Source organism: Anabas testudineus, chromosome 11 (assembly GCF_900324465.2).
Source record: "Anabas testudineus chromosome 11, fAnaTes1.2, whole genome shotgun sequence".
In the NCBI taxonomy this organism is placed as follows: Eukaryota; Metazoa; Chordata; class Actinopteri; order Anabantiformes; family Anabantidae; genus Anabas; species Anabas testudineus.
The window spans coordinates 15,474,912-15,485,407 of NC_046620.1; the positions used below are offsets into that span (position 1 = coordinate 15,474,912).

The 10,496-nt window shown below is 47.9% G+C and overlaps 1 protein-coding gene across 1 annotated transcript in view; it reads right to left on the reverse strand.

Annotated features, from left to right (window-relative positions):
• The window catches only part of csmd2 (CUB and Sushi multiple domains 2), a 192,584-nt gene extending 182,643 nt beyond the window's left edge, over window positions 1-9,941 (reverse strand). Inside the window, exon 1 of the mRNA XM_026348691.1 lies at window positions 9,767-9,941. Within this exon, the coding sequence (XP_026204476.1) occupies window positions 9,767-9,941 (175 nt within the window). The remainder of the gene's footprint in view (window positions 1-9,766) is intronic.
• Window positions 9,942-10,496: the final 555 nt, after the last annotated feature.

The window sequence follows — 10,496 nt, forward strand, 5'->3', positions numbered from 1 at the left end:
CTGAGATACCCCGACTGAAGTTATTCTCAGCAGGGGCAAATTTCATCATAGCGAAACACGGTGCCGACATCACACGGAGAAACAAACAACACTAACAGTAATGAACTCCAACTCTTCCTTTCCTTAGACTCCATCGTTTTACTGTTGCTCCACTCCTCTCCGCCTCTGTCTCGTCTTCCTCATCTTAAATTCGAGTTTCGCCTTTGGTCAAAAAGACACAGAGACCACACTGTTCCTGCAGTCAATAATAGAAGTGTCTTGCATTTTATGCCGTGTGTGATGAAAGCAACTGGAAAAGAAGATTGTTTGAAGTTTATAGAGGGGTCCCCTGGAATTTCAACGTTTCTTTGCAAAGCACCGCCTGTTCCCGATTTCCCATATCACATAGCTGATAGATGCAGAGTTCAGCCTTTTCGCGCTCTCAAGAGAGCCCATAAAGACTGCATATGCATACGGTGTACATCATCGAAGCAGTGATTTCAAGCCAAATAAGTGCATCTCTTAGGGTTTATTGAGTAACAAAGCTTTCCATGATCATGTTTAAGCTAACCCAAGTGTAAACTTCAAATAATCAAATGTTTTTCTGTGTGTGTGCGCGTGTGTGCGCACCAATAACAGCTTCCTTCGTGGGGAAAATAAGCCGTTCCGCCCCATACATCCTCTCAGCACCACTATTTGTCTCTTGACGTGTCAGCGCGGATGCACGCCTTGACCGCATCATATCTGAATTAACCTCTAGATGGCTGCCATTAAAATGGAAATGGATGAGATCAGCAGTCCCGCTCGCCTCCATACATTAGGCTAATGTCCGGGGCCGGGACGACACCGTCTGCCATTACAGACGAGCCAAATGCACTGTAAGGCGGCTAGCAATAGGCTTTGCTTCCGCTTGCTTCCATCGGACTGAAAGGTAAATGTTGTTATCTTAAAAGGGTAGAAAAATGGAGCTTGGATTTCCATAATGATGCACAGTGAGCGCTTGCACTGCACTTTTGGTGCATAAACGTGTGAAGTGAAACAGCAATCTCTGTGAACACATGCAGAGAGGACGCTCGAGCAAACACACATGTGAATGCATCTACTCTCTGTAGATCGGGAAGTATATAACACACTGCCAATAGCATTGCTCTGCATTTTTGACTATCACGTCTCAGGCTCTTGTGTTTTCTTTCAAAGAAACACAAGAGCGGTTGATGCCTATGATAGCAAATAGTTAATATGCACACACACACACACACACACACACACACACACACAGACACGCAAGAGCAAGACATGCATTCTCACAGCAACATGGCCGAAGGGTGGAATGTGCTGTAAGAAAATAAACAACCCTCATGTGCAGCGATTGAGCCAAAGATTAAAGCGTCGGAGACGGGAGCCGCATGCCAAAACACACGCGAGATGCGCGCATGCAGGAGTTTTCGCGCTTGCATGAGTGCATGCACGCATTTCTGCCTGTTAGCAGGGGCTGGCAAAAGAGGCACAATGGAGCATGTGTTCTCTCAGACAGAGAGGAAGAGAAGAGGGTGGATGCGCGGGGGGGGGGGGGGCAGGGAGATCCTTCCAGCTGGGTCATATTTAACCAGCAGTAGAATGATGCCAACCAAAAGGACCTTCAACCCAGCCACCCACCCAAAAAAAAAAAAAAGCCACCCACTTACTTCAGACACAAACTGCAGCCTATCCCTAAGTCTACATACGCAGTTCACCCTCTGATTCAGCAGAGAGATAATATTGCTCGTGTATTCTTCGCCATGCACTTCTCCTCAATCCCTCCTCTTCATTTCATACAGTAGCCCTCTGGTAAGTTGGTGTTGCGCTGCAACAACACAGCTCCTCAACAACCCACACACCGCGGCTTCAAGCTGATCAATAGAAAATAGCCCATTCAGAGTGAAAAGGCATGTTACGGTTGATGTTCTTCCCTTCAAGAAAGACCCTTGTCTTTGTGGGGGAGTTTATTCATGCACTGATCCAAGTGGGACTCCCACGCACGCCACACGGGCTGGACGCCTCCAGAAACATCAATGCATGCTTGTAAGTGTGTGTGTGTGTGTGTGTGTGTTCTCTTTTTTTAAGTGTCCATTTGCACATGTAGGTATTGATGAGTCAAAGATGAGTTTAGAGAAGAGAAGTACAGTGCTCCTATCACAGGTGCTGTATGTTGTTCCCATGACAACAGAGAAACAAGAGCACACACACAAAGTCAAACATCTTGTCACAATGACTTATCACAGCTCAAGACACTTAATACTACACATACACACGCAGCCGCACAGGCATGCACATATGCAGTACGTCCAAACACACACGCACTAACACTCAACGCACACACCTCAAATAATTTGTGTTTTCTCTTTCAGTCTCCTCGCTACTTAAGGGAAAAAAAAAAAAAGCACAATTATGTGTGACACTAATGTGCGAAACAGTGAAAGTCAATTATCACCTCGTTTTCATTCTGCTCACATCTGACAGTCGGACTCTTTCAGTTACATTAGCCTCAGCCTATTTTAAAGAGGGACTCTTTGTTTCATCCTGCCACGCATTTGCATTTAAACTACACTTTCCGGACCGGCCAATGAATAACATCAATGTGAGGTATAGGGGCAATGCAATTATGGAAATATTACATTTATAGTATAAGATGCTCATCCTGGACAAGCGCGTCATCTGCGTGTGTGTGAGTCGGTGAGAAGGTATCATGGACATCTGAGGATGCTCTGATCCAAAGGTCGGGTCATGACCGTCCCAGCAGGACTATTCCATCTATCATCGAGCGATGGACGCGCAGCAGGCGATCAGTCATCCTCGCTTCGACAGGCTGTAGTACACTTTAACCTTTCAATTCACATCTTAACTGCCCCCGAGGAAGCGTCAGCTGCGGACCGCTATCACAATCAAACCACGCTGGTGCACACTCGTTTGCATGTCGCAGTTCCACGCTGTTGACGATGTCAGCGGACCCCAGGATGACTGGTAAAACACATTGTGGAAGCTAATGTGGATCCAAATAAACAATATAGAACAGGAGTAGTAGGTCAATTAGACAACACAAACACAATTTCCCCGAGAAACAGAGAGGGAATCTCCTCACATGCCACAACACAACTGAGGCCAAATATCAAACACTAGGGTCCAGGGTCCAATTAGAAAACCCAGTGACAGCCACTGAAACACCGAGAAATTTAGCACTTTCCGTCCTTGCAGCTGCAGCCCTAAAGGGACGAACAGATGGAAGCGACTCAAATGATACGGCCGGGGCCAGAATAACCCCAGCCTTGCCGAGAACATGCTTATTATAGGTGTCAAAGTGCTGAACCTGACTCACACCAGTAATTTTAGAGGAGACTCTTTCGCTATTTGAGCCTAATTTCGCCGGACAGGCGGAGGTGTCTAAAGATAAAACAGATTCAGCGAAACTACCGTTGGAGAGAGTAGCAGATACGAAGAGTTCAGTCGTCACTTTGCACTTTCTTAAGAAGGCCGTGCTCGTTCCTTCACGTAATTAATGTCAAAAGTAAAATCATATATGAAACGTACTTAATATGAATGCTAAAATCAAGTGTAGCCCTTCACTAGTTCATAAGCTAATAAGCAGGCCTACCTGTGTTCCCAGAGATGAGAGAAATGGACCTGTACCCATCAACAAACGCTAGTGAAGGACTCTTATTACTATTTTTAAACTTGAATTAAACTTTAACCACTTGAAACAATTCCCTCGTCAGCACCCACTACAACATACCAGTGCAACAACACGTTAATCCTAATAATGTAAAGTATTAATTTGAGGCATAAATGAAATAAATGAGTGCTTCAAAAGCTCAACTCTAAATGGATCTTACAATAATAGAAATACAAGGAAACCGCCTACACATACACTCACCGCCCCCCCACCGCCCCCTTCCAGCATGCCTGTCCCTCTTCCCAGAAAAAACACTGACAGATTGCCTATACTGGATAGAGAGAGAAGCAGCAGCAGCAAAATGAAAAAAAAAAAAAAAAGACAAGGACAAGGGACAAGATACCTCATGCCCAGGATCTAATCTTCAATCTCCGGGATCACTGATATCTGATAAGAACAGTGTAAATCAGGAAGCTAAAGAACCCCAGCCTGAGCTTTTCCCATCCATACTAGACACTAGACAGACAAGGCGTCTACATCTGTCTTTCACACTCGGTGTGGATTTACAGTAGCTGGAGTAAATTCCCCCCCGTCTGATAATAACAGGAAGAGGAATCAAGATTGACACTTCTCTGTTGCAGATTTGTTCTTATGCAAGCTTTAGATTCCTTTACGTTATTTATTTTCACCTCTAGTCATCCACAGAAGATTCACTTAGCGCATACGTTCACTGCTTGACTCACGGGAGCTACAGCGGTTGCACGTATGGGGGTCGACCGGCGTATGCGAGCTGTTGCTGGATTCTTCCTGTGAAACGTGGCCCAGTCCAAAAGCGCTTTCTTCTCAAGATTCGCTAACATGTATGTTCTTCAAGCCTCCGTTCCCCCACGCAGCGTCTGTAGAGGAGCTACGGATGCTGCAACAGTGGATGGCTGCCATTTCAAAGAAGAGATCACAAGAGTATGCTTTGAATGGGAAGCGTGAGCGCAGCCATAATAGCATCAGCAGTGTTAGAGTTCTATTCCCTGGATAAACAAAGCAGCCAAATATATACATATGTCATTTTAATGCTGCGCTGAAGGACATGCTCCATCATATTTGAAAGGAATGAATGTGTCTCATTTGTTTTTCTACAAAGCTTTTTTTTTGTGTGTGTGTGTTAGCTTTGAACTATTGACTTTACAACAACTGCCCACAGATATATAAATGCCTCACTTTGCATCCTATTTAATGAAAGAAAAGCCTTTTATTACGGCGATTTAACGGACGAGACGAGAGAGGAAGCATTGGAATGGTATGGAAAGTGAATTTAATGTTCCTCATCATCTCGCTGAGTGCTATTTTAAATCAAGAATTTCCACAAATGCGCATCTGCATACGAGGTCTAATGGTCCAGTTTGTGTCGTGAGGGCATGTGCATGTGTTAATGTGTGTGTAAAGGTCAGTGAAGCTGGTGAATGGCTGCAGGGATGGATTTACTGTAGGAATATCTTTTTGGAGGGGGAGTCTGCTGCGTGTGTGTGTGTGTGTGTGTGTGTGTGTGTCACTGGTGCGCCTGTGATCGCTGTGACGAAGCAAAGCGACGGAGAGCTGTGGCCATCTGGAGACATGATGACGGTGTGAATCACCAGGCAGGAGGCTGGAGGAAGAATAGGGGAGAGGTGGCGGGGACGGATGGGGGTAAAGGATGAAAGGGAGGCGGTGTAAGAGGAGAGGAGCCGAGAGAGGGGCGCGATGGCGCGGGCAGTCGGAGCCGACGAAGGTGCTCGTGAGGACGGACTGTCTGCATCATGTGAAGAGCGGGAGCATGTGCACTCACGGTGGTCCTTTTCTTTTGGATCTAGCTAATGATCTGCTTGTCGAGACTTTATTCTAATCATCTCGTAGTGAATAGTGGGGGGGGGGGGGCAACTCACAAACACACACACGCACTTGCCCACGAGCTTCCTTCCTCGCACGCTGTTAGTTGTTCAAATATGAGTCTGCTTGATGCCTGATAAGAAAATGAGCCCTCCAAATAGATCATTTACTAAAGGGAGGGGAAAATCAGCCACCACTCAAAAAAGCACAGAAACATAGGGCCCAGATTATCTCTCAGCTGGTGTGAGCTTATCACCCCTCTTCTCCAGCAGCCCTCTCTCTCTCTCTCTCTCTCTCTCCGCCTCTTCTTTTCCCTTCACAGTCGACCCTTTTGTGCTGCTTCGCTGTTCTTATTTTTCTCCCCAGTTCAACCTCTTTACAATCTGCATCTTTATCTTGGCCTCGCGACTCGCTTTCTCGGCCCACTGCATTGTTTGCTAAAGGAGGAAGAGCAGCAACAACGAGGCAATGCACGTGGACTCCGCATCCCAAACAGTTCTCTGTTTTTGAGTAGATTACGTCGGACGTAACGATGAGTGTGCAGGTAGGTGTACAGGCGGGACAGTGGGGCATCAACACACTGCAGGCATCGAAACACATATAAGCTGCGTAAATGTTTGGTTGCACCGAACTTCCAGGAAGTGTCTTCGCAAAATCACCAAACAAACTCTAGTTTAGCTGCATATTGTTGTTAAGTAGGCAGCACAGTCTATGAGAGTCGTTTACCAAGTGGAGTTTGGGATCTACATGGATCTTTGTGTGAGCATTCTCAGTGACGCAATTTACTTCAATGGCTGCACTCTATCCTAATTAACAAGTCAACATCTTCTGGTTGCTTGTGCCAACTTACAGCCCATAATCCAAATAAATATAATTTAATATCCAAATAGCCAAGAGGTAAGTTTCACCATAGGTTCTAAAGTACCAAGTGGCATCTGTAATTGACCCCAGACGTGTCAGTCCCTGATGTCATGGGACTAATGGTGGCTGCCCAATGGTGTCTCACACAGTCAACTGACATCCATCAACTTCAAAGAGCGTTGGAACAACACATATCACCTGTTTGGCATCTAATCTTCCTGGGCTACACACACATTAGCCAAAAAAACCAGCAGCAGATCCTGCCATTTGAGAAATCTTTCATTTCTGCTTCTTAAATTCATTAGAGAAGCAAAAGCAGAAGCCCTCATGATATGATCTTGTCAAATTGAGTTTTGAAGTCTGTGTCTAATTGGGGGGTGGGGGGGGGGGGGTTCAAAGCCATTAAAACATTGGAGAAATCCCAATTTGTGGAGCCAGCTAAGCCATCACTGAGGAGGAGGAGCAGCTGCTGCTGATGCTGTTGGCTGGAGGACCTGTCCACGGTGCTGGACCCCCCCCCCCCACTTCAGCCGAGCGCGGCGGAGTCAGCTGCGCCCCCGTCGCTGTCCGGGGTGCTGAAAAACGCTGGCGCTCCAGCCCTCAGAGGCAGATTTCTCTCTAATTTCTAATTCTAATGGTACATTCCGAGAAGACATTAGATAATCTGCCACCAAAGCGTCCTCAACAAGCGTTTCCAGCTACATTGGAGACCTGGTTCTTTTTGTATTTATGACACCTTTAAATTCTTTTTTTTTTTTTTTTAACTTTGGTCCAAGGTTTTTCTTGCGACATTATTGCCTGGAAACGCACGCCCAGCGCACACGCGCACACAAGCTCTGCTCCTCTCTCTTCAGGAGCTTCATGACTGTGCGAATCCAAGCAAATGTCATGATGTGAAAAAGATAAAAAAAAAAAAAAAACTCATACTCCTCATAACGTTACTACAAGTTGCATCATGAGCACAACGCGGTGCCTTCAAGACAGAAAGGGGGGGGGGGGGGGGGGGGCGTTGTTCAGAGGGCGTGATGGTGCGCGTAAATGGACGTGCTGAGCGTCTTGTCTCATGCGCCGTTGACGCATGATCTAATACCGGGCGAGCTGTAGTGGAGAGGGCAAGAAACCTCACCCCCCCCCCCCACCCACCCACCCAAGTCTCCCTTTCCCTTTGATTCCCTCCGTGGCCTTTTTGCATTATGTCCTCACTAGAATAGAGGTTGATTACTGCTCATTGAGCGACGAGTCCACCGAGGTGGCTGCTTTTGATCCCATGGACAATGCCTTTCTTCAATATCTCTGTTTTCCACATCACACAGCGTGGCCCCCGTGGGGACAATGATAAGGTTACAAAGGAGGCTGGGTATGATTTAAAGCGGCGCTGGCTGACAAATGAAGACGGTATAAATACGCAGGAAGGCGCTGATGTGGACCAGGAAGCGAAACCACACACGTGTCAGCCATTGCTGGTGTGTGTTTTTTTTTGTTTTTTTTTTTTTAATTGGCCGCGCTTTGGTTTGGTGTGTGTGTGTGTGTGTGTGTGTGTGTGTGTGTGTGTGTGTGTGTGTGTGGGTAGAGAAATGCCACGAACCCAGGTCTCATCCTCTCCCTCTCCGCTCCGCCTCTCAGCATAGCGTGAGGCTCTGGTGCCGCTCAATGGGAGGATGGGGCAACTGCTGGTGGCTGCAGCGCCGAGGGATGCTGAGGCGGACCACCTCCACCTTCAGCGCTATTTATTGACACCGCTTAGAGTAAACGTTGTTACGGGGTGGGGGGGGGGGGGGGTGGTGTAGATGGATGCCTTCAGCCTCCCCCTCTGCTCTGCGTAAATATGTGCAATAAGTTAGAGTCGCTTTACTGGGCTCCAAAAGTAGACTCAAACGGCAAGAGAGTAGGCCATAAAAGGCTCCCTGGACGCAAATAAAACAAGCAACCCCCCCCCCCCTAAGAATATGAGATATACTCCACGGGGAAAGTCAAGAGAGATGTGTGGGTATGACCGGGCTCCGTGTGTGATAAACCCATCTGGGTGCTTGATGACACAAGTTTAATCAGAAGTGGGTGACAGAGTGGGAGCTACATGGTAGGAGGCACGAGATGTGACGGCCGCGTAAAAGAGTAACGACGCGGCCCAGTGCGCATCGGTGACGCCGAGAATGTGCTCGTTTTCCACTCACTGGTGGTGGTTTTTGTTGTGTGTGTGTGTGTGTGTGTGTGTGTGTGTGTGTGTGTGTGCTGTCCAACCAAAGGTATGAGTGGGCGAACACAGAGCCATGACTCACTGTCAAATTCATATTGTGGCCGTGGCAGTATTCTTGGCTTTTCTTTTTTTTTTTTTTTTTTTTTTTGGCTAAAAATAGTCCCTGCGCTGTGGTGTGGAGCCAAGACAGTGATAAAACGCTCGGCTTTCGGTGCCAAACGACCTGCTCAGGATGGCAAAAATCGTTGCGGAAACAAACCCAAAAAAAAAAAAAAAAAAAAAAGCCTAGACTACTGAATAATGCCTCAAGCTTTGCGTAATGAATGCCCACGGCTACGAACCCCCCCCCCCCCCCCCCAACATAAACACACTGGTTCAGTGTCTCCGAGTCTCTGCTGCCAGAAACACATTAGGCTGCAAAAGACGTGGAAGTAAATTAATAGTAATGATAATCTGTTGAATGCCCAGCTCCGGTTTCAAGATTTCCATTCGCAATGAATCAAGAAGAGAAAAGCCAGAGTCAGTTAATTAGGCCTACCAACTAGGGGCGAAGGCGCGCGCACACGCACGCGTAACCCACCCACTCACACACACACACACACACACACACACACACACACGCACACAGAAAGAGACGTTTACATGGCCAAGTGGAGCATCTTCTGTGGTGTGTTGTCTTAAAGGAAAACTCAGAAACAAGCCACCCCCCCCCGCCAACTACTCTCACACACACACACACACACGCACACTTCTGCACTCTGGACAGCATAATAATCAGCCTCCTTTCTTGACCACCTCGATTGATTATCCTCATGAGCCGCACTGAGGTCGCCTCTTTACCTGAGGAACCCCCCCCCCCCTACCCTCCCACCCCCCTTTTCTGTGCGCGGAGCAACATCCCTGCAAAATGACCCAACATGCTCCTTTTAAACGAAAGGCACCGACTCAGTCGAGACCCCAGCAGAAGCTCAGTTGGACTAGCTAAGGACCAGCCTGTCACCAACACAGCACCCCCCCCCCCCGCCCCCCCCTCCCTGCTGATAACTTTGGATACTGGAACACCGGCGGCACAGCGAGGTCTCATCCCAGAATGCGCCTTCAGGATGAGTGCGTGGTGCTGATGCTGATTTGCATTCAGTCAGGGCGGTGGAGTGGGGAGGGTGGGGAGAGGGGGGGTAAAGCCTGCTGCATTTTGCATGTCTTCAGCTTTACAGATGGGGACTTACCCTTCACTGAGGCGGTGAGTAGCCCCACATATAAGAACAGCACCCGGCTCCACTGGTGCACCTGCACTCCCGCCTTCATTAGAGCAAAAATCCGTATCCTGCCCCCTCTCCTGCATGCGCATTCCTGTCCCCTCGCAAGTCCCGTAGCTCCGTCCCGATGTGAAGCGGTGGTCATGGCAGGGCTTTTTGTTTTTTTTGTTTTTTTTTTGTTTTTTAAATCTCTCTGGGTCTGGCAGGCGGCGATAGTTCTCAGATAGTCACAAAAGGGAGATTCACTCGGTGTAGGCGCTGCTGAGAAAAATCCCAATGCATGGAGGAGGCTCGGATCTCGCAGCTGGACTGAACCATGTCATGCGGGGACCGAGGGGTTCAGAGTCTCTGTCTGAGAAGATAGATTTCACACCTAAAAGAGAGAGAAGGGTGGGGTGGGGGGGAAAGAGGGGGAAAGGCAAACCAAGAGGGGGAGACGTGATTCAGGTGGTCACTGATCTGCCCCGCAGGCGCAGAAAATCACGACTGCTCCTCGTCCGCTCCACATATGTAATTGATATCAGCGGACACAGGTCACCAAATAAAAAAAAAAAAAAAACCAGGGGATCGCTCCTTCACTTCGTCCGGCACCACTTATTTGTCCTTCTCTTTAACTGATCCACACTTAAAAGCGGCATTCGCGGCGTCGATAATCCACATTAGAACTCGTCGTTAGGCAACAGAGGCTCAACTGGCTGAG